The sequence below is a fragment of the Ornithodoros turicata genome, chromosome 10 (genome assembly GCF_037126465.1).
Source record: "Ornithodoros turicata isolate Travis chromosome 10, ASM3712646v1, whole genome shotgun sequence".
NCBI classification, from domain to species: domain Eukaryota; kingdom Metazoa; phylum Arthropoda; class Arachnida; order Ixodida; family Argasidae; genus Ornithodoros; species Ornithodoros turicata.
Window position 1 is genome coordinate 15,219,598 of NC_088210.1, and position 24,168 is coordinate 15,243,765.

Here is a 24,168-nt window from a genome sequence, read left to right on the forward strand (position 1 = left end):
CGGCAGCTATAATCTAGTAGGTCGTATTCACGGCATGCGCTCGCTTCTGGATTTTTAAAAGGTGGAATGGCGTTCAACGAGGATTTTCTCCCATTCTGCTATCTCGCTTTTGCCCAAAATTCCCTAATTGAAGAGTTAATGAATTTTAGGTAATTAGTCATCTTGTAGCTACATTCTCTCTTGGAGAGAATGTCTGCCTTGCCGTATAACTCAACTGCAAGGACGTCATCTGTGCTACCCCCATAGCTTTTTTATCAAATTCTGTAAAGGTTAAGAAACAACCTGTATAATAAGGTATTTAAACATGTTGCGATGAATAACGCATGCGACTCTCGAAGTGGCTCGTTGCTTTCAGAAAATTATTCGACCAACTCGTCCGAAATCACCTTCACCGTACCAATCCCTGACCCTTATCTTGACCATACCAAGTCGACTTTAGACAGGGCCGGCGAAAGTGTGTGTGTGGGGGGGGGGGCGAGTAAGGCGACCCCGCGCACCCTTCGGACCCTTCTCTCCTGCTGCCATTTCCCGTACTACTAAAATCTCCCACTGCGAAAATCTTATCATTTCTTATCTTTTCATTATTGCTGGTGTGAAACAGGCCTCGCACACCCCTAGCACCGGCCCTGACTTTAGAATATTTTATTGCATATGCATCATGGTCGGTGCGATTTTTCAGCCCACATCAGAGGTTGGACAACATGAAGTCTACATAATTCACACACACCTAAGAAGATTTTTGTGCCGTATGACCGTCACTTCCCTACATGTTCCTCGGTAAGCACGAGCCACTTTCTGCGCTGCTAACTGTGGGCAACATCTTGCAGAGCAGCCACAAAATATTCCGTAGCAGACAACAGCTCCGACGGTGTCGTCGCCGAATTCCGCTATGCGGAGGAGACAAAACCGAAACCGAAACGTATCGCGGCTCGGTGGTGGTGGTGGCGGGTCACTATCGCAAGGGGGAGGGGGTCATCGTGCGTCCTAGGCCGGCTTCACAGGGAGAAACACCCAGACCGGTGGCGTAACGAGAAAGATATTTCGGTTCGGGAGGGGTTCTACGGGGATTTTACACGAGAGGCAATATTTTAACAGGATTTTTTCTGATTGTGTTCAGTGAGTGTTGCAACATCTCCCGGTTGCATCGTACGAGGCAAGTGAAATGTGGAAGGACATTGTAGAAGACGACGTCTCTATATGTAGCATAGAAAGACATAGAAGGACATTTCAAATGTCACATCTCTGACCGCGGAACTAAGGACACTGCAAATTGCACTTGCCTCGTCCTAGCCGTGTTTGAGTGCGTGGCTTAGCGCGTTTCCCACACGCTAGTATATATCGCTTTGGCGGCAACGTTGATGTCCATGGCATTTATACGTTCCGCATACGCTATGCTGTCAGTCGCTGTGACCGCAAGGGGGCACTGCGGTGCTCTCGCACGTGCAACTATGCGGCACGAGTTCAAGCTGGTGTCTGCCTGACTGTGGAAAAGCTTTCTCCAAAAAAGAAAAAAAGGAAGCCGAAGCACACGTTTGCGGAACATCTTCGTAGACCGAGAGGTAAGAGACGACCATTTCAGGATGTCCGTGGCCATCTTCCAGGCTAAGTTCAGAGAGCCGTGCTTCGAATGTGCACGTGGATATATACTTCATTTCTGTCTTTCGCGGCGGTACGCAAAGTCGAGCTCTCACGTTGCCGCCGAGCTATCTGCCGTTGTATCGTCGTATTCGAGGTATTTGATTTCGTATCTCTTAATGGCCGCGCTGCGACAGGGACCATTGAAAGACCAGTTGTTGTGGACACCTTATTTGAAGGTGAACGCAGCACTTAAACACACAACGCCAGTTGAGGGTTTCTATGCCTTTCTTCAGCGAGAAGAGAGGTGCGCTGTGTGATTTATCTTCCTGGGAGATAAAAGGGACAGTGAGAACAAATCTCAGCGTGGGATACAGAACCGAGACAACACAAACTCCGCTTCAATCGGGAAAATCTACGTAAATAAGCATTCTTTGTGGGAAAACAGACATATAGAAAATGTAAAACGTCGGTATCGTGATCTGGACTATCGTGTTGTCCTTGCGCGCTAATACTCGGGGTATGTCGTTATGAGTTGACCCACACCGCGCCTACTACAGCGTCCTATCACTCATATGCGTAAATGTAGCTACTATTACTACTACTACCGCTGTTGACCCCAGCGACGAGGGAAGCTAGTGCTCTGGCGAGGGGAATAAAAACCGACTCCAACGAAACACACACGAGAAATTGCCTACTCCTACTTGGAGTACTATAAACGCCAAGAAGTACACACGAAGCCTGCTATGAATTGCTGAACTTCTCATGTCTTCAAGTTCGTTTTACTTTTTTTTTTCTTTTTTGTCTCGTGGTTTACTGCAACATCCTTCTTTGCCACTCTTTTCCTTGTTGTTTTGGTTGTTATGTATATGTGTATGTGCAATTATACAGGGGTGGGTCTATAGGGGATCCGGATGTCCTGATCTCCCTCAATTTCTGTCATCACCACGTGCTTCAAATGATCTTGCGCTTTGATGCGTACTTTCCTATGCCGGAACCCCCGGGAAAATCCTGGATCCGTCCCTGCATACATATTACACACTATAAAGTTACTTGAACCGACGGTGTGCGTCTTGCTGCAGGGTAGCAGAGCGCACTCGTGGCCCGGGATGTATTTCCACCAGTGAAGCGTACCATTGCCTTGTCCTCGATGGTTTCGGAACAGTCCGAAGCTCCTGGAGCTGAGAACGGGTCCGACAGCAACAGCACCGCCTCCGCTTCGGCCACTAAACTGCAGCAGCAGCAACAACCGCAGTGCAACCACAATGCTGCTGCAGCTGCAGCTGCCGCCGCAGCGGCACAGGCGGATATTTGCCGTATTTGCTTCTGCGGGGTCAGCACAGAGTCCCTCCTGGCGCCGTGCAAGTGCAAAGGCAAGCGTTCTTCTGTCATTCCTTCAGCACTTGATGAACACTTAATTCTCTGAACACTGGTCACGGTTATAGCTGCCGAGTGGGGCAGAGTATCGAATTATTCACATTTCACTCAAAACTATACTTAAAGATTCGCGAATGGTCATGCACATGTGAGCGTAAGGCAGTGATTTATCCAGAACCCCATACACGCCCAACAACCCCCAAAAGTTTGGAGACATCCCCATCCCTTTCTTTCCTGTGCACCCCCTATATAAAGGGGTCCTTTGTTATTTTTAGAAACATTCCGGCAGTGATACAGAAAGCTGTTACAGCATAACCGTAATGATTTCCCCCACCACCGTACTTGCGATTCTAGGTATACTACTGGCAGAAAGTCTTCAGCAAAGCTGATGCTTTTGAGTATGACAGCACAAGACATCCTCCAGATCGAAAATTATTATTCTGTGCGGCTTAGACTCGAGAGCAACTTATGCCAGGCGGCAGTGTCCGGCACCGCTTGCAGGTCACAGCTCTTCAGTAATGGTGGGGTAAAATTATGTGACATTCGTGGGGACGAAACTTTTACTTGCAGATGAGTCGTTCTCCAAGGGCTGCTTGCAAATCCACTTCAGGTGTGTTTGGAACCCCTAGAACAAAGGACAGATAGAAATTCTGTTATGTCCGTGTTCAACCTATAAGAACGGCACGGAACGCGATCCACCAACCCTAACAGAGCTACTCCGCCACCGGGTGCAGACTATAGGTCTCCCATAGTTTCGGTGTCGTCGCACTACCTGTCGTGACTCAGAGTCAGGCGCCTAGCTATTGCAGCCAATAGGAAGAAGCGTATGGCTGTGATTAAACATGCTGTTCTTGGTTTGAGCACGACTTACTGCCATTGCTGTTTTAGTCGTGTTTTAGCCCTTCAGGAACTGTAGTGCAAAATATTTCCTTTGCGATTTCCGCCAAGCCCTTCTGACGTGTTCGTGACGTCAGATCATCCTGTCACTTTTATTGGCTACCGATGATCGCCTGCTACGGCATGAGAGCAAGGCGACATGCACGTCGGCTGATCTGCTCCAGACGGACAGGCGGCGCCAAATACCACCGCAAAAAAAACAAAAGAAATGAGAAAAAAGTATTGCGACGTCGTAGACTGGCATCCGAGAGAAGGATTGCACTAGGATTGCACATAGCTCTCGTCCTTTTTGTGCGCATATAGTCCTAGTTTCCACTCCCTGACTTGTTTTTTTTTTTTTTTTTGAGTCCTTTCATATGCTCCTTCAAGACGGTCTACCGTTTGCGGCCGTGCATTTGTGACCTGTAACCTTCAGTAACCGGTCTGTGTGCAGGTTCCCTAGCCAAAGTGCACAAGACATGCCTGGAGACGTGGCTGGGCAATCAAGCGATAGACCAATGCGAGATCTGCAAGTACCACTACATGACGGCGCGGCGTCCCAAAGGATTCCACGAATGGTTGATGAATTCAAGTACACGCGAGGACAAGCAGAACCTTGTCGGGGACATGGTGGCCCTTCTTCTGTTGACACCTCTAGTGGTGTTCAGTTTGTGGCTCTGCACCGAGGGGGCCATCCAGTTCAGTCACGAAGGATTTCCCACCTGGGAGAGCGCAGGACTGGTCTTCATCACTATCGTGCTTTTCGTCGTTTTCTGCGTTTGGGTCACACTCTTGTACAGGTAATGGGAGCCTTGGGGACAAAATAACTTTATTTTGACCCCCTTTGGACGACGAATAGACCTCTACCCGAGAAACGTCATCGTGACGTTCGTAGACAGACTGATACCGAAACAAGTCGGAAGGGGAGGGCTGGGTCCCACGAATGGGCACTTGTTCGCTGCCTCCTATTGAAAGAAAAGTAGGACCGAAGATCGGGTCCCTTTCAGGGATCATCGTAATCCCCTCAAGACCGTGGCTTTCGGGCGCGACCTTGTTCGCCCCTAGCTTCCAGCGTAGTTCAACTCTACCAAATTGGTGGCGCTGTCGAGCACTATGACGTCATCTGTTTACAAACAGGGAGAGGTTTATTCGATGAGTTGCTCGTTCAGTTGGTGGCACAACATACATTCCCCCCCTGTAATGCGTTCAGGGTCGGACCTAGAGGGTGGTCTCTGTCGTCACCGTGTACTTCAATTGATGTTATGGGCAGTGTATGTAGCATGTTGTACTGCACCGAACCCCCCCCCCCTCCCCCTCATCCTTCAGGATAATGGCGGACGCGCCCTGAATGTATTGACAGCGCTGGGACTAACAGGCTAGGGAGCATGGCTGATTAGGAGGTCGTCTGAAGCTCCTCGCTGTAAAAATAACCAGAACACTTATTTGTCCAATAAGTCATGATATAGAGGAGATTTGCGTCAATTACGCGAGGAAAGACGATCTTAACTCTCAAGGCATACCTAACTACCGTTGCTTTGTGGGTCGATACGTTCCCCCGAAACCGTGTGCATAAAATGCGCGGGAGTGTGAGCACCAACACTGGGGCTTCCACGCGGGAGGAGTGCGCTCAATATGCGAGTAAATATGGTATATCCTTACGGCAGGTAATAATGTACAGTTTGTTTTTCATCTCGAAAACAAGACAAGATAAGCTAATATGTAAGAAACGACATAAGCGCTGTCCAGTGCCATCCATCTCTCCTCCTCAGAAGGTACCAAGTGCTTTCTAGAAACATTCATTCAAGAAACAGAACAGAGACGCGCGCGCTTTCTCCCTTGCCCTCAAACGCGAGGGAGAACAATAGCTGCTGGCGTCAAGAGGCGAATCCTGGGAGGCGCGTGCCTGTCCTGGTGCCCTGACGTCGAGGGCAGACGAACTGGCTGAAATTCGTTTACAACGGAGGCGGCGCGGCGCTTACCACATAGCTTCGGCGGAGCAGTGTGAAGTGAATCTTTATACCCCTGCCACACGTGCACCCTTCAATGATCATTGAAACCAATCATCATTGAACACGCGCGTAGCGCCATCTAGGGCGCAACGTGTCAACCTTTCAGGGAGCATTGGATCCAATACTTTTCGCGAAGTTGACACGTTACACGCTTGGTGGCGCCACGCGCGTGTTCAATGACCATTGAATTCCATGATCATTGAAAACTGCCCGTGTGGCAGGGGCACTCATTCGGATTGGGGGTGGGGTTACGATGAGACTCTCTCGGAAGGAAATTCTAGATCCCGTGCTTGTCAGATACCTTTTACGCTTGCGAAAGGCATCTGTGGTAGCAAAAAAATAAATGAATCCAAAGCAAAATCCAAAGCAAAAAAATAAATGAAATAAAAAACAGATGCTCCATAAATAGTGTGAGTGTAGAGACAGTGAGCGAAGATATGCTAACACAGTGTAGTCTGAAACAAAAGTTTTAATTTCAAATAACACATACACAATAAAGGATGGAACCCGATATGAACTAATAAATGGGACAATTTTTTTTGTGCAAAATTCTAGAATACTTTCGCTACTTTGCGCTTTGGTACCACCTGTCGTACAGGGGCTAGAGTTTTGTACCGTAAATGCTCCAGGAGAGAAGCCTGCATACCGAATAAATTATTCCTCGCAGGGGTGAGAATTCCACTGCATACGACATACTGTGACAGTATAGAGATAATGGCATAACGAGGGCATAGTCGGTGACGTAGCCACAGTGTTCGTCATGGTTGTGAAAGTGGACTCTTGTTCTAAGGTACCACTACACTATCTGGAAGCAGTGGCGGTCACATAACTTCCACGTTAATCTTCTGATGAAAGGCAACAGCTCTCCAGCTGATCAGGGGCACGGCATCGAAGTTCCACCCCCAGTGACCACGATAAGTCTCGATCCAGAGGACGTTCCCAGGTAAGTGCGCTTCGGTGGTATCATCGTGACTCTAGTATCGTCATCTCATGACATCATCGTGACCCATGCTGTGGTTTCCACTGTGATTTCCAGTGTCGTCGTCGAAGACATGCACGAGCTCGAGGTATCAGAGGAACCCATTGCCAGTTCCGAATCTCCCACAAGCCCACCAAAGGAATCGCCGCCCAAGTCGACGAGCAGTACTCTCATTATTTACACGACATCTGTTTGACGGCGCTTGTAGTCCTGTTTCTTTTTTTCTGCGCACAACAGATAACGACGCGGACTGAAAAATTGCTGCCAAGCTGTCCACTTTAGTCCCCCATGCCGAATAACGTAAAAAGCAGACGACAAAATAAACTGGGGACTTGCGGGTGGAGGCGCAAAGTATATTTGGTTGCACGTTTCGTTTTTTGAGTTGCTGAAGTAGCTTTTATAAGATGCATTTGTAATGTTGCTGACATAAAAGGGTTGGAAATAAAGAAAGCGGAAAACGTCTCACGAGTTTTCAATTTTAGCGGGATATTTTGCTGACATGTGGCGCCGCTCCTTTTATTCTTTTAAGTTGTCCGTTATCGAGAGTACAGTGTGGCAGCGGCAAGTGGTATGGTGCGTTTATAAACTCTGTGCACGTTCTGAATACTTCATGTTGTGAATTTTGTGACCCATCGTGTTGTCATGGAACTGTCATAACGCGTGCAAGCTATTAGTCAACATGATGGCTGGCGTGTTTGACTTGGAGCTGCATGATTTCGAAAATGAGAAAGATGATGAATCGAGCGACGACGCCATTGAGGTAGATGAACAGGTAAGATACATAAACAGATATTTTCCTTGCACAGGTGAGTCAGCGTTCGTGTGATACCTCAATGCTCGAATTTATTGCATGTTGCACGATAGCAATTTGTGATTCCGCGCAAAGCACGTTCCGTGCGGTCAGTCTCTTGGAGTAGTACCGTATGGAGCTATCATGCGTCCTAGTAGCCCAGTTAGGGGGAGTTTTCCGACCTAATTCTTGGAGGTTTTGCATAGATTCCGGCAGATTGCAGTGCACAGCATTGAGAGCGGCTCGCTATGCGGAGTAATAACTGGGTCGGGCGGCAGTGAAAGCTACTTTATTTGACACGTGCTGTCGCATTGGAAAGTTGGATGTAGGAAAGCTCGCTGGTTTAAGGTTACATCGTGCAACATTGACCTTCGGTTTCACGCGAGCAGTATCTCTTGCCTCTGATTGCGAAGGTGCTTTCACAACCTTGGTTCGTCAGCGAGGGAGGCCGCTCTCCTGCATTGTTATTTGCATGCTGTCACGGTTTCGTTTTGACCGTGTCACTTTCGTGGTCGGGGTGACACAAACATTTCTGGTCATAAAAGAAAAGTGTGAAATCTTTCCTCTCTTTTTGAGGATCGCTGCGGAAATGGGTTGCAGCAACCAACACGCGAAAACGTATCATTGTGGTGTAATACACTCTGCGAAGTGTTACCGTAACTATATGTACTTTTACGAGTTGCTTTTTTCTGTCTTTACTTCTTTGACTAGTTAAGATGCGCGCTAAAACGTTGTAGTTTATCGACAAACTCATGGCCTCAGTCGGATCAAAGTATTTTCGCGAATGTGCAAGTTCAAGCAGCAAATCCTCGAAAAGTTCAGTAACGTTCATCATCAGTTAGTAAAAAAGAAAGAAAAAAGAATAATGATAATAATAATAAATCGGGAAGGTGTAGAGTTTTAGGGCCTTTGGGGACTGAGATATATTATTCCCCATCGCTCCCTCATACAATTGGTCCCTAAAGTAACAAGTGGTTGGGATAGTAATGAACATTCTGTTTGTAAAGCACCTGTAATCTTTGATGGCAGCAGTGATTTATCCAGACCCCCCTATGCCACCCTAACACCCCCCAAATGTTCAGGGACGCCCCCCTTACTTTTTCACCTGCGTACCTCCGAAAGGGAGGGCCCTTGCGATTTCAGGTTTAGACACATATCGGTAATGATGTGTCAAGCCGTGATGACGTGACTATAGTAATGCCCCCCCCCCCCCCCCAATTTTTTTCCAACACCCCTCCGTGCTTGGAATTCTGGGTAAACCACTGCATGGTTTACCAGCTTACCAGTAAACCACTGCATGGTCTTCAGCTCGCAGGAATAGAGAATTCCTATCTGTGTTTGCCAGACGACAACATTGAAATAAAAGGAGGACAACTGAGAACTGCTTTATGATGAAGCTTGCTCTTATTTGTATCCTTACATTAAAGACCCCCTCAAGGTAGTATAACATAACAGTATGGACAAAGACATGATACAGCAACTGCTAGTACATTCAGTTTAATTTTGTTAGAAAATACAACAACAAAATACGCTTTTCCACGTTGTATGTGCTGCCCTCTATGTCCATTTAGAAGTGGCCGGTCAACAGAAGAGTGTCGTGCTCAGTTGTTGCATCTGTTGCATTTCAGAGCCTGTCCGGGGAACCAAACATAAATTCAATTCTTGAGTAAGCAGTTTCACTTTTTTTAATACATATATTTCTCTCTTTTTTTTTTTTTGTAGATACTTGATCTGTCCAACTGTATATCACTGTGACACATTATTGATATCGCCCGCAGCTCGGACGACGTCGAGAAGATACAGCTCTCTGAACACACGGTAAATCCGGACCAGGAGAAAACTGGCACGAAAGATTTTGAGTTGCTCAAGGTTCTCGGCAAAGGCGGCTACGGGAAGGTAAGCTTTTGCGAATAAAGTGCGGACCACAATTCAGATGGTCTGCAACTGAGGAGCTTGGCCTTTAAAAGATTTGTACACAATGAAAAGGGACCACATGTTGGTCTGTGTAGTACATGACAGTTTCCACTCTCTTGAGTGCTATAACCAGCTGCTCCGTTGTTTGAAGAAGTATGTTACCCATCGCATAAAAGTTTACATTGTGGCAAAGTAAAGTGGTGTTGCCATTCCAGGTTTTTCAAGTTCGTAAATTAACGGGGAAAGATGTGGGAACCATCTTTGCGATGAAGGTACTGAAAAAGGTGCGTGAAGAATTGGTTGGAGAAATATTGCCATAGACTGAGAATAGATGGCATAGATAGGCAGTGAAAGCTGAAATTTGTGCATTCTTGCAGGCCACCATTGTAAGGAACCAAAAGGACACAGCCCATACCAAGGCAGAACGAAATATACTGGAAGTTGTGAAGGTATGCAAAAGCAGGGATACCAGGGTGACGTGGGGAAAACCGTTGAGGATAATGCCAAGGTGGCAAGGGTGCAATGCAATGATAACATGACACAACACAAGAGAAAGCACAGAGTGTGCGTCAACGAGATACAGACCGTTTGTCACCCACATACTGGGTGGTCCACAAACCATGATAGAAATTCATAGTAAATTACGTAGGTTAACGGAGAGACATGCGGCCAAGGGATTTTTTCTGCCAGGAACATTTCCCACATATTGGTACCATTTGTATTTCATTTCAATTGATGGAAATTTAATTTCTTTAATTGAACTCTGAAAGTTTCCCAAGTCAAGCTAACGTTTTCTCTGCGGAAATGGGTTCCCTGTGGTCATTTTACTGAGTATAGCACCTGATAAGATACGTAACGCAATGACAATTGCTGAAATAAATATGCCAAAAATCTGCGGATATAAGTCCCCCCCGCATCGCGTGTCAATGTTTGTTCCTTTCGTCTCACTTTGGCGCAAGAAATTGAATTTGTCAAGTGAATGTAGCATTTTTGTTAGTAACAAAGCGAATGTCAGATTTGCCCTGTTCTGTTACCTGATACATTCTGTTGTGCAAGGTACAGCAGGAGAAAATGACAAACTGCCATTTTAGAGGTGCACAAATTGTCGGCAGCTGTCGGTTCTTTGTCATTTAAAAGCGGTGATATGAGGACATGGATCTGCTTCTTCAGTTTTATTTTCTCTGTATTTACTGATAAGGGAAGCAGGGTTACGTACCGGTTACTTGAAACAACAGTAAGAAGGAAACTCGAATAGGCAGCTCATGGGTTTGGCCCGCTGTTCCCTGCTTTAACTTTGATTTCTCATCCAAGTTAAAGCAGGGAGCAGTGGGGCGAAACCACGTCAGCCTAGAATTTGTGCACCTTAGTGACAGTGTTTCTTTTTCTTTTACATCAATTTCCATTAGCAGGGAATGTATTTTGTAATGGATTGGGGTAAATACGACATGCCCGTTCTGTTTAAAGAAAAAAATGTTTGTTAGCGTTGCAAATTTTCAGAAAATTTAATTTGCTGCAACTAAAAATTTATCGAAGTGGTTGTAAGATGTGGCCAAAAGTTTTCTGAAATACACGTTTATTTCAGCACCCTTTTATTGTGGATCTAATCTATGCCTTCCAAACCGGAGGAAAGTTGTACCTCATATTGGAGTATCTCAGCGGTGGGGAGCTTTTTATGCATCTCGAGAGGGAGGGCATCTTCCTCGAAGACACGGCCAGGTCAGTTGTGCTTCATTTATCTCTCATTCTCTTTTGAGAGAGACGAGAATAGTTCTGTGTGTGCAGGCATTAGCAGTGACCTGCGTTGTTATTATGGAAGGTAGTAGTATCAACCACCACCAATGGCTGTATTACTGTACTACTCCTTCTGTACTACTCCTTCTGTACTACTCCTTCTGTACTACTCCTTCTGTACTACTCCTTCTGTACTACTCCTTCTGTACTACTCCTTCTGTATTACTCCTTCACACTTTAGTCTTTAGTGACCCCCTATATTGTGTTTGAAAGGATTACAGCATCCTTTGATGGCCGTTGAAAGTAACTGCGTTGAAAAATGCGCATTGCGCCAGCAAGTGCATAATGTATAAACTTCTAAAAGGGCATTCAATTCAATTCTACTTGACGGGTTGACACTATACGTGTTTGCTGGCCCACACATGTTTTTCAAGGACGTTGTCGAAGGCTACTCGTGTAATGGGCATTACTGAGCAGTTAACCAGCGACTGTCGTTACTGTAGTTACTTCCCAAGGCTGCTGCAGACAATAGGAAAGAACACCTCAATATATGATGGCTTCGCACTGAATGTTTGTTGTATAGCAGTCATGTATTCAAAAGCTGCGTACATAGTGGAATGGATAAGGCGACTCATTTCGTCGTATAATAAGATCTCTGGGATATTTGCAAAGATGTACAGATTGTTGCCGTTTTTTTGTTTGCAGCTTTTACCTCTCGGAAATAGTACTTGCACTTGAACACCTTCATAAGGAAGGCATCATCTACCGGGATCTCAAACCTGAAAACATTCTTCTAGATGCTCAAGGTAGGCGTAACGGTTGTATTGACTGAGGCACTACATTGGGCTCATGCGAATAAGATAATTCTGAAGTAAAAGCAAATAGTTCCAAATGAAGCGGAACAAGTGCATAAAAAGAAAAGTGCCACAAGGTTGAAAGCGAATACGAGCCAGCTGATCATTGGAAAATACATTTAGAGCCTTCTAGTGTTTGCGTAGTTTTCTGCAGTACTGTTTTTTGTGTGTGTGCGACTTGTCAAGGGCATGCCCTCCGCTTTTTACAGCTGCTTCAGAAATGAACCATCCTGTGTTTACTACTAGAGGGTTAGTGCCCACAGTTCATTTCTTAGCCATTAGCAAAATAATGGCAGTAGCACTCTAGTGGTACCAGTACCACACCTTGTACCACCATGGAATTTACTGTGTCGTTTGTTTATTTTCAGATTTCCTCATTACCTTTTATTCATATTATCGTCTATTATTATTACATAGTGGGACTTATTTGTATTGCATATTTTTTTTTGAAGCTTATTTGCGGACTTTATGCATACTGATATTGCATTCCAGGTCACGTTAAATTAACGGACTTCGGACTGTGCAAGGAGTCCATCCAGGATGGAGCCATGACGCACACGTTTTGTGGGACCATAGAGTACATGTAAGCACATCGCTGCATTTTGTGACTGCGGTGTGCATGGTTGTTCACTACAGTTAAGGCAGTGCTTTCAAAACAATGCAGGGCTCCTGAGATATTGACGAGGACAGGGCATGCCAAAGCAGTGGACTGGTGGAGCCTGGGGGCACTCATGTACGACATGCTAACTGGGGCGGTAAGATGTTACCTTGTGTAATTTCATTAAATTTTTTAAAATGCTGTTGTCAATTGCGCAGCAAATGGTGCATTTGTATTATCGTGCGTGTCGTCTGGCAAATTTTTCTTCAGTGCAGCATGTCAAATCACTAAACAGAATCTTACTGAATTTATGTTTTTTTGCAATCGACTGTAGTCTCCCAAAATATTGTTCCTCTATGTGACACGGAAGTCTCCTGAAATTAATTTTAATGAATTAATCTTGAGAAGTACGACATCATAGGGTGCACAATCTGCCAATGCGTCCGGCAACATTGTTCCCTGAAGGTCTGTTTCCATCTCCTCACCTCAGCTGCTGCTGGGCTTCCAACATTGGGTGGAGAGTGGAGGTGCTCGGGCTATTACTAGGAGCGAGACGCCAACTGTAGAACTGGAATTGTAAAATTCGTGTAACTGCACTGACTGCGTTTATGTTTTGCGCATCGAGTCTTTGGGCAAGGTTCACTTTATAACAGTCTACAGGGGCACTTCTTTAACATCAAGCAGGTTTTTGTTACACTGTCCTTGTTTTTATTGGGCTGTTTCGACTTGTTTGCATTGCCAGTGGGGAATGTTTAAAAAAAAAAATTATTGGCACTCACAACTACAGGACACCTGCAAACTTACAAAATATTCACGACACTCATTCGTACTGCCCCTTTTGCCTGTGATGCCTTGCCAAAAATGACGTGTGAGCAACCATTCGTTAACCGTTCACCAGACAGGATGCTTACACAATAACTTATTCCAGTTTCGCAGCGGGCTGAAGGGAATTGCATGTTTGGATATTGCAAGCTACCTTCCTTTTATGGAGCATGATAATGACCAACTGTTCGGTGACCTGTTTTGTGACCCTTTGCTACAGTCTCGGCCAAGACCAAGCTAAAACAGCAGTGCTGTCACACGCTTTCTTGTGTTGCTCGGAGCCAATCTGCAAACAGCTTTAAATATGTGGACAGTTATGTCTGACTGAATTTTCTGGCTCTCATTTGTATTTTGCACATGGCACCATGTTTCACTTCCGTGAAACAGTGTACTAACGGACCCGTTTTCATTTCCGCAGCCTCCGTACACTGCAGAAAACAGGAAGAGAACCATAGAAAAGGTATGCCACTGCGAGCTGTATACAAAATGAGAACAATACATATTAGTTTTTCAATACATGTTTCAATACACGTATCTCGCTTCGCAGATACTGCGCTGTCGCCTCAACCTTCCACCGTATCTTACCCCAGACGCCCGGGACTTGATACGAAAAGTAAGTGCCGTCTTCTCCCGTTGGTGTGTCCCTGAGGTCTGCAGACGAGCGGTTGATCACCATTTTTCTAATGGTGGGATTCTTGAGCAGCTGCTGAGGAGAAATGTGCAGCAGAGGTTGGGCAGTGGTGTGGAAGATGCTAAGGAGGTGAAGAGGCACCTCTTCTTTCGACACGTCGTTTGGGACGACGTGCTTGCACGGCGTGTGGAGCCACCAATCAAGCCTCAACTGGTGAGCGGTGTTGTCAAGTCCCTTTAAAGTCACAAATGCAGCGTTGTAACCTTATTGAGCTGGTATTGAGGGCGTATTGGTGAAATGCAAGCATACATGTAGGCAGAGGTGGGCACCCTCACGAGGGCGTGTGTGGGTGAGGGTTTTCTCACCCTCACCTCACCCTCACCTCACGATATTTGAGGTGAGGTGAGGGCCAATTTTTCTGGTGATGTTTGAGGTGAGGAAAATCTTCAAAAACATTTTTAAGGTGAGGAAAAATTTTCTCCCAGAAAATTGAGCTGAGGGTGAGGCTCGTGAGGACAAACGCCCACATCTGCATGTAGGCGCAAGCATAATGTAACTACACTGGGGAACGTTTTATATTCAACACTCCAAACAATAAAGGCCTGTAAGGTTGATAAGAATGAGGAATGTCTAATACAGTTTTAGTACTGAGAAGAATAAGTCTGCGTCGTCTGCTTTGAATGTGCCGTGACGTTAATGAGTACGCAAACCTTCTCAGCTCGAAAGGCATGTGTGCACCAAATTCGTTTCGCATGCAGATAGTGTTCTGGGAGGCTTTGATGCCATTGGTCATATGTTTTGCCTTAAGCTGCACAAACACATACCAATAGAAACATGAAACACTGGCCTCTGTTTCGAGTGGCGTTGTTCATTACTACTTTTGAACAAAACAACTTTATTTTGGCTTTGGAGAGTGGGAAGGTTCATCGCCACAGGCGATACTCTACCCCATTGCTGGCGCATGGAGCTTTTTTGGAGCTGTTGTGACGTGTTTGTTACTACTAGTGATGTCTTGTACTTGCTAGTAAATGTTGTGCATCTGTGATTCTTGTCACTTGTACATGTAGCTGGAGGGTGCATGTTGTGTAAGAGAATGTCAAATAGCTGGAAGAAGAAAGTCGCATCTGGGGCGTGTTACAGAAGCTTCCGACAACGAGTCGCAGGACGCTACAGATTGCCTTAGAACACGGCGCGTTTTAAATTGTACACACTGCATGCTCGCAGTGACACTCTGGGCATGCTTAAGGCCCTCTGTTTTCTGCTGCGGCAAATTCAAAATTCCGCGGCACTGACTTGTGAATTCCGTGATTTTCCGCGGCGAGCAGTCAACAGCTGCATGAAATGGGCGACACTTTATTTTCTTGGATAATGTGGAAACCAAAAAATATGTTATAAAGCACTGTTCTGGCACAAAGCACTGTTCTGGCTCAGCATTACATACGTGATATCTTGTGTTCTCATCTGATGCGCTCTGTCGCCTGAAATCATTTTATACCTGCTGAAAGATCTTTGAGCATCTACAGACTTTATAGGAATGAGTTTACAATACATACCCTGGGGAAGTGACATTTTTAGTACCTCCCTCTTTGTTCTTGGGCTGTAGCCATTATTTAAAAGACTTAACTTCTTGAAGGCAACCTCCCAGATATCAAATCAAAAGCCCCCACTGCTACCGCTAAACTGCATGCGGGAGGGACGCCGCCCCTTCTTCAGGTGAAGTATACACAATAAACTTGGGCTAATGTTATCCTAAGCTAAACTACAATCTGTCTGTTTTGTCCTGCAGCATAAACAATTTCGTAAAGCAGGCTTCAATTTTGTAGGGGCGGCTACACCTCATGCAGGGAAGCGTGAGGTGAAGCCCACTTTCGGGAGGTGTCGTTCGTATTCGGCGAATAGTCGAATTATCCGGAAACCCGAATATTGGGTATTTCGATTCGCGAATCGGATACTTCGAGTGATTGATATTCGATTCGAATTTGAGGACTCTAATATCCACACACCCTTAAAAATAAAGGATTCCGTGAAACTCTGTGCCAAACGAAGGATTCCGCGATTAATTCCAAATTCCGCAGAATTTCACGGAATCGCGGAAAACGAAGGGCATAGAATGCGAAGGCATGTTATAGCTGCTGTTAAGTTCAGATATAGCGTCTGACTGTACGTGGAGGTCTTGTAGACCTTCAAAATTGCATACCTTGTCTCCTCGCTAGGCATGATGTAACTTGTAGCGTATCTGACAATACTATGTTTTTGTGCATACAAGTAAGAAAATTTTGTCTCTCTTTCAGTCGAGTGATGACGACGTGTCGCAGTTTGACACCAAGTTCACGAAACAGACTCCAATTGACAGCCCCGATGATGCCATGCTCAGCGAGAGTGTGAATCAGGTGTTCTTGGCAAGTATCAATATTTTTTTCGTGTTTATCGTATGCTGCTTGACTGGTGCTTGCAGCATGTGTACCATGCAGCCTTAGTCCTCACCTGAACAGCTTCTTTAGTGGCAGTGAGGCATGCTCTACAAAAAAATTGATTTTATGTCCTATGTCTGCCTGTGTCGGGGCGCCCGTGCATGTGTAAAGCTAAAGTGCAAAGCGTCATTGTAACAATGTTTCTTTGTAGGGCTTCACCTATGTTGCGCCGTCAGTGCTGGAAGAGTTGCACAGGCCCATGGTGGTCAAGGCCAGGTCTCCCAGGAAGCTGACAAACAGCCCTCGTCCACTTTTTAGGTAGATCATGCTCGTTTTTTTTCTTCCTCTGTTCATCCCAATGCCACTTGTCCCTAGTAATTTCTTTTTTTTTTGTATATAAGGAAAGTGCGATAAAGAGTTCAGGATTGTATGCTGTATTTATCGGTGTGTAATACGAAGCAAAAATTTTGCATTAGCCCAGGAAAAAAAGTTTACGACTGCGGGGCTGCGAGGTGTGCTAACACATAAAAAGCAAATACAGTGATATGCTCCAATAATAAAAAGTCATGCATAAAGACAAGCATCAACACATTTTGACAGATTAGTTGCATCAGTTATGTGTCTCGAATTTCATGCATGGCAACTATGCATGGCATACTAGAACACTGCAGGGGCCACATTTTTAGGCCCAGGCCCGGCCCGAGCCCCACCTCCCTTTGATTTACCCGCCCGGCCTGTCCCAACGGCTGCATATCTTGCCCGGCCGAAGCCCAAAGAATTCTAAGTTTCTCGGCCCAAGCTCGGCCCGGGCCGGGCCGGGCTGGGATTCGGTTTTTGGGTTAGCCCGGGCCTGTGCGTTGCTCTATGCCATATCATGGGCATGGGGAGTGGGTAAAGACTGGTCTAACCATTCGTGGGGATTGACCTGCTGGGCCATTACAGTAATGTTTGTCGTAGTGACGTACTCCCAGCACACAGAACAGTGAAACTGTTGTGGCCATTGCAGCCCATTTACGAAGCGCCATCCTCACTTTGGCTACAGTCAGAAGCAGTCCAACGGGGCACAGCCTTCCACGTCCCTCGAGGAGCAGATGGACACTAGTCTTCCCGGTACCATCCCCGTGCTGGGACATCACCATCCGCCGCGCTCCCCCGCGATTCCCACAAGGAAAATGGTGGCAAACAAGGTGAGCTGCCGAGAGTGCGGACTACGGAATGTCGCGCTGACAGCTCGGCGACAGCCAAGTCTTAGCTGCGGACATGTAGCACGGGGGCGCGATGTGTTCGCGTGCAGGGTATGCTTGGTGATGGCGACCGTCTAGGGGCTAGGAGTGAAATCTGGTAACGGTGAACATTGGTTCGAAAAGGTCTAGTGCAAACACTGCACGGAACTCCGCGGTTGTATATTGGATGGGTGCGCAAGCTCGGAATCTGTTGCTTTGTCGCAAGTGTTGAAGGGGCACTAAAATGCAAAGGCAAGAGGATAGAGAGGTAGCAAGGGAGCTGCTGGTATAGATCCATAACTTAAAAACCCGAGACTATGGAACAAAAAAAAAACGACAAACGACCTTGCCTGTGATTGTTGTTTTTTTGTCCCCTAGTCTCTGGTTTTTAAGTTATGGATGCAAAAACAAGTTCACTTCAAATTATGTTACACGCTCCGTTAATTTTCATACTTTTTATCATAATTCAAAACTTTGATTCTGTTACGGAGCTACGATTGAAATTATACCTGACACTTTCTTGCTTCTGCGCTAATCGGTGAATGTCGTTTCAGTTCGTGTATCAGTGTTTTTATTCCATGCTGCGCGTACCATGCCATGGAGTGGCCCCGGTGAAAACCATAATGCGCTCCCGCTGTCTCATTGGGTGCTGCCAATCTTTTGCCTCCTGGGGTTCTGATTCGTTGCCGCCAAAGACTGCTCTGCTTTCATTGCGTTTTTCTTCTGAACAGTAGCGCTGTGTGAACTAATTTTGCTTGCATTACACTAATTTAAACATGAGCTTTCATTTGAGAGCAAGTTGCTTTTGCATTTTAGTGCCCGTTTAAAAGGTGGCAGGAGGATGGTACGCTAGATGTCTGGTAAAGCATCGAGCATGTTGGTTCCTTTATTCTTGCATATTTGTAAATTTGATTGGCAAAAATATTGTGCATGGTTGGATACTTGATGAATCAAACTGTGTTTTGAGCCTTCCTAAATGTCGCCTTCTCGCACCTTTGCGTTCGAGGTTTGTGTCGTTAAGATGAGGTCGTTTGTTTGTGAGACAATTCGCGTCTAGGGTTTCTTGGTGCCGTATTTACTCGCATACTTTGCGCACCCCACCTTTTCACTAAAAAAGCTGGGAAAATAAAAATTCGTGTAATTTGCGCATTCCTACTTTGGTGCGCGACTGGTATTTATTTAAGGAGGGTATTTCTAAGGACCTCCATGGTACAGATGCACAGTGTAGTGCAATGCAAGCCATGACTCCCCCTTCCCTGGAGGAGATAAGATCAAAAGGATTACACAGCATGGAACCTTATCTCTCTATTGACCTTTTTACCCTTGTCGCAACAATAAACGGCTTAGGAGAGCAATAAAATGGCTTGGGAGAACAAGGAGGAGGGCACATATCAGGAGAACCTCTGGCAACATTGCGCGTCAGCATTCCGCAAGGCAGCTTCACCTAATGCATGCGTGCTTTGGGAGAAGCTGGCTTTAGAAAAAAACGTGGAAAGCAAGTGCTGTGCCTTTCGAATATCTCGCAAATTTTGTCAGCATTAGGCAAAAACGAAGAGAGAAAATCGTTATGACCGACCTTTTTTACTGACAGTAATGGAAAATGAACAGTCACTGTCTATTTTATTGCCTAAATTTTCATTTTGGTGTAATTCTTTTGATACGAATTTGGGGTCACACGAATGTTTTCCGCCATCCTGTGAGATTTGTATAATCGAGATTCTACTGTATTATTCACACGAATGCCCCTCTTTTAACAGTAACTTAACATCTTTTAACAGATTCTGCGCACACTTTTCAAGTCATCTTGTTAATGTCTCTCGTAATTTGCGCACGTCTAACGTGTGCGTCAGTTTTTGTTTAAAAAAAAAAGTGTGTGAATTATGCGAGTAAATGCGGTAATCAAAAGCGTTCATCATAAATCTGTTTGGTGTTAGCACTCGATCACTATGAACCAACCACCAACGACCCGAAAAGGTCGCCTCGCTCGGGGAACATTATTCACCTGGATAAGGGTGTGTCTATGGTCCCGAGATCCCATTGGAAATTTCAATTAAGCTGTCTAGTGTACATTTTCAAATGGTCTTCGATGAAAGACCATGCTGCTGTTAACAAAATCAACGCCTCGCTGTGTTGCAAGGTTTGGCTGTCTCCGAGCTTTGACTTGAAGATTTCTACTTGAAATGACTTGTAATGACCACAATGACTTGTAAACCCATTGCCATCCTCCACCCCCCCACGACACCCCCTACCGCTGTACATAGGATGTTCCCCTGCTTCCAAGCTGCATTGAAGAGGAGGTTGGGCACTTGCCCAAATGCCCGGAACCTAAATTTACCTAGAGTGTGTGAGCGAACCGTAGAAGAGTGCTGAATGTAAGTAAGAGCGCACACATATATATTGAGACAAGAGAGAGAGAGAAAAAAAAAGAAGGGTGTAAGATTGTCTGAAACTTATGCTGCATCGCAAGAACACGAGGACTTTGGTGTGGGTGGTTGTGTGCGGTGTTGACCGTAGCTCGTAGAAGTTACTGTTGCAGTAACTTTTGACCCGTTTGAGTTCCAGTACCTTCTTGAGTAACTTGCTCCTTTTTTATTTAGCTTTGTTCCACGTCGAACAAGTTTATATTACGACGGCGAAATGATCAGATTTAAGTTTTTTACACTAGCGTATCTTTTAAAGAGTTCCTTTTGTCGAGTAACTTCATCTCTGGTTTTATGATGCCAGAGCATTGCACAACTCACTCAGGGATGTCTGATAACCCGTGGCTACGGTCTAATCTCGAAGAAATCTCAGCTTGATACCGTAATCAGACGGCACCACTCAAGGCCTCACTAAACATTACGGCTGTAGGTCAAGGCCATATTCTGTCGAACGGTGTCCATGGGACGCCATGATCATGGTGTTACTTGCTGGATTTGGCTAAAATGACAACATGTATAACTTAATTCCATACACTTTGGGGGGAGATAAGTTTTGGGTTTTCCGTACACGCTGCTTTATTTTCTGTACTTCAGTATTTGCAGTACACAGTCAGTTTGCCGCAACGTAGTACCATTGATAGCGCCTTCGGCGTCCACAGTTGAGAGTATCTGGCATTCATTGCTTGCACATCGGCTAGATCTAGATTCATGCTGTAGTGAAATCTACACCTCTCTATCCTTGCAGCAGTAACAGGGAAGAGGCGGACACAGTGGTGCTTCCTACACATCCTCCTCCACGGCTTGCTGGACTCTCTTCCTCGTGTGCCAACTGCGGCATAGATGCCGAGCCTATTATGCAAGTGCCGCCATTGTCCTGAGGACTCGAAAACGAAAAGACTGGGGGCAAACGCGGGGTGCCTTGGGACTCGCCTTTGCTGATGACTACAGTGGTCGCCGTAGATAGTGCGCACCCTTTAAAAGGAAACCCCGCAGACGAACGTGTGGCAACGACTTCTCCCCGACTTTGCCCCGACTTCTGGATACTCTGCCTCTTTTCTTTTTTTTTTTTGTTCTAGTGCATGTGACGAAATGTTGCGAGTCCTTCGGGGCACAAAGGACCTACAGAAATTTGTTACCCGAACGCCCTCATTACGCTGGGAGCGGGGAGTTTTGAACGTGCCTGGTGGGAAAGGGCGACTTGCACCCACACATTTTTTTTGTACTGTGAACGGTCCAGTGCGGGCGTGGCGGATTGCGAGTTACGTTTATAAGTTTGGCATATACAATGCTTCTGTCTGTTCTTCACATCATGGATTTTCTAATTATATAGCGATTAACTAATTATTGCCAAAGTAGGGTGACGAAGCAATTTGTTTCATGTTTTTCCACGTTTCCGATGGTAGGCAGTAACTTAGGTGCGCGTGATCGTCTGCAAGCAGAGTATTCTGGAATAATTTTGCGATATGTCTCCGAGTGCGACCTCCTGTCTGTTCGAAGCTCGATATGGATTAAAATTGGCTTGGAGAGTTTTCAAAAAATAGTTTGGGTTATGCAAGAACGTGGTTGAGCTATGCTTGCTGTTTTGTTGCGAAGTACTTTTGCCAGCTCCTGCAGTTTTTGCAGTTTTTAAAAGTCTCGAAAGTAATTGTCGCTAAAATAGCTGCGTGAATTTGGGCTTTGTAATGGAATAGTATTCCTCCGTATTGAAGGATCCCATTCCAGTTGCAACACGCGCAAATTTTCTGTTGTAACATATTGCACGTCGCACTGGCGAGAGTTGTGTATGTCAGGGTTTGTAATCCTACGACTGCTATACAGTGTACAGTGGGGGGGGTCATGGTATCCAAGAGGTGCTTTGCTGCCTAATGGAGGCATTATTGAAACTTCAAAGGTGCTGTTCTTGTGTATGCTTGTTCCTCGCAATAATGTGTGTCAGTGTTACCGAACGCTTTCCGAGTTCTGGTAACGTAGGGTACATGCAAAAAATTGCTCGATGAGCATATCTGGAGAAGCAGGAGAGGCTATTCTAGGTAGGCATTTCTGTGAAATATCTTTATGCTGTGCCTGTGTGTTTCCACTCAAACTTGTTGCCAGTATGATTAACTTGTCATGTCGCATGAGTCGGAGCTCAGACTTCTTGCTGGCTTCTTCAGTCACATTGTTACCCATGAACCTTCCCTGCTTTGATACCTTTTTTTTTTTATCATGCTCGTTCTTGCGGTAATGTTCTTTGTTGTTGAGGATGACGTTGATGCTTTTTGTTAGGAAGCTGGATGGGTACGGCATTGTTTTTCCAATTTAGCATATGCCAGTACTTGCAATGCTGGAACCTGTCTATTTTTTTTTTTTTTTTCTGTTTTTGAATTTGCATTTGGTGCATACAAATTCATATCATAAATGGGGCCTTTCTGTAGACTTGAGCATATAAGCTGTGCAGTTGCTTGTATCAATGCCTTGACACAGCAGTAGCCTCTAAAACGAAAACTTTCGTACAGCACGCGTCACAGGTAGAGATAACGGGGTCTCCACACATGGCAGAAGAATATTGCATTTTAATATATTTGAGACGTGTACATCTTGTTATATATATTATATATATATAAGGAAGTAAGGTTTTACACTTGCTGCATACATTTGGTATGTGCTTTTCCATAGACTGGCCAAAGCTTCCGTGCTGGTGTGCGATTAATCCTGTTGAGAGCCGAAAAAGCATAATTGAGTGGCAATGTTTAAATAAAAGCGTGAATGCGATGTAATGTTGGCTTCCGGTGTGGTGTCATTATGACGTCTCTTATGACTGGAGAACTTGGACAGACCAACAGCCAGGTTATTTTGTGAGGGGACATCTTTAACAGACTTCATCATTGCAGAGGACTAGAGATATAGTACTTGTGCTCCACACATGCAAGGAGGACATGCTTTTGCACTAGATTTATTTTTTTAGAACAACTTCATATTAACAACTTCATATTTTTTTCATCATACGGTTTGGGTGGTTTATTTTTTGACAAAAGAAAAAAAAAACTATACACTGGCCTGACACAACAGGCAACAGAAATTTACTTGTAATGTTTCGACACCTATGTGGGTGTCCTCATCAGACCAGAAAACTAGAACAGTACGCGTACGGTTAAATTTTTTTTGCATACCCTGGAGGGTGTTTTTCTGAGTTCATTATTTTGTGGGATTTCCGAGATTTTCGTTTATTTTTAACAACCGAGTTAGTATGTGAAATCTTGAGAAGACATGACTGCTGCGAAATGAGATGTTCACAAAAAGAATGAAAAGCTGCCTTGCAAAAACTTTCTGACATGTGTGTCACGATTAGCAGATGACGTTAACACCTTGGAATCCGGATATTCCTTGACACATTCTTGCAGACGACGTCTGTGTCACGATCGTGTTGGTGTCTCGTGGGGGTGTGTCACACCCATATCTGCTGTTCTTTGGCCTTTCTGGCAGGTGTTTTGTGTGGGTGATGCAGGATCTTTGCGGGCACTAGAACGGGGTTCGGGGAAAATCCCTTGTATGACCCTTGGTACCCCAAACATACTGTGGGTGTCACATAAACCGTCCTGGTGATCAGAATAATCAAAGCCTGTTAAAACCCCCGATGTCCCCCAATTCTTCCTGCTGTCGACTCTCCGTCTGTCCTCATCTGTCACATCTGTATGCCGCTCATTGCCGCAGCTGCATCGCGGCGCGCACACACAAATAAATCTGGGAACCGTGCCCTTTGCACCATGTCAAGCGACAGGCCAGAAATGGCAGATTATATTGTTGTGCACACTAGTGTGCGAACGTGAACGAAAGGCGCGTACGCCTAAACCTATCGAGGCGCGCCGAACAATTTATTTGTAGTTAACGCACCTGAAGACACGGAAACCGAAACCCTCGGCATACCCATACCACCCCCACCACCCCTCCAATCGTCATGCTAATCTAATCGCTATCGCAT

At 45.4% G+C, this 24,168-nt stretch overlaps 2 protein-coding genes across 7 annotated transcripts; both read left to right on the forward strand.

Annotated features, from left to right (window-relative positions):
* The first annotated feature begins 1,404 nt into the window (after positions 1-1,404).
* Positions 1,405-7,277, forward strand: LOC135370161 (E3 ubiquitin-protein ligase MARCHF3-like). Of its 2 annotated transcripts, none has more exons than XM_064603860.1 (5): positions 1,405-1,559; positions 2,658-2,948; positions 4,283-4,628; positions 6,628-6,780; positions 6,874-7,277. In XM_064603860.1, exons 2-5 carry the CDS (start codon positions 2,726-2,728, stop codon positions 7,010-7,012), a joined length of 861 nt encoding a protein of 286 aa, XP_064459930.1. In that variant the 5' UTR covers positions 1,405-1,559; positions 2,658-2,725; the 3' UTR covers positions 7,013-7,277. The 2 variants fall into 2 exon arrangements, with proteins under 2 accessions (XP_064459930.1, XP_064459931.1); XM_064603861.1 differs by lacking the exon at positions 1,405-1,559 and adding an exon at positions 1,625-1,732.
* An 85-nt stretch (positions 7,278-7,362) lies between these two features.
* Positions 7,363-22,966, forward strand: LOC135370630 (ribosomal protein S6 kinase beta-1-like). Of its 5 annotated transcripts, none has more exons than XM_064604410.1 (17): positions 7,363-7,588; positions 9,235-9,272; positions 9,385-9,502; positions 9,736-9,804; positions 9,898-9,969; positions 11,103-11,236; positions 11,957-12,057; positions 12,598-12,688; positions 12,770-12,860; positions 13,944-13,985; positions 14,073-14,138; positions 14,229-14,369; positions 16,448-16,555; positions 16,779-16,885; positions 17,574-17,754; positions 20,052-20,162; positions 20,956-22,966. In XM_064604410.1, the coding sequence occupies exons 1-16, from the start codon at positions 7,496-7,498 to the stop codon at positions 20,127-20,129; spliced, it is 1,530 nt and encodes a 509-aa protein (XP_064460480.1). In that variant the 5' UTR covers positions 7,363-7,495; the 3' UTR covers positions 20,130-20,162; positions 20,956-22,966. The 5 variants fall into 5 exon arrangements, with proteins under 5 accessions (XP_064460480.1, XP_064460481.1, XP_064460482.1 ...); XM_064604411.1 differs by having other exon boundaries at positions 20,959-22,966; XM_064604412.1 differs by having other exon boundaries at positions 17,610-17,754.
* The last annotated feature ends 1,202 nt before the right edge of the window (positions 22,967-24,168 follow it).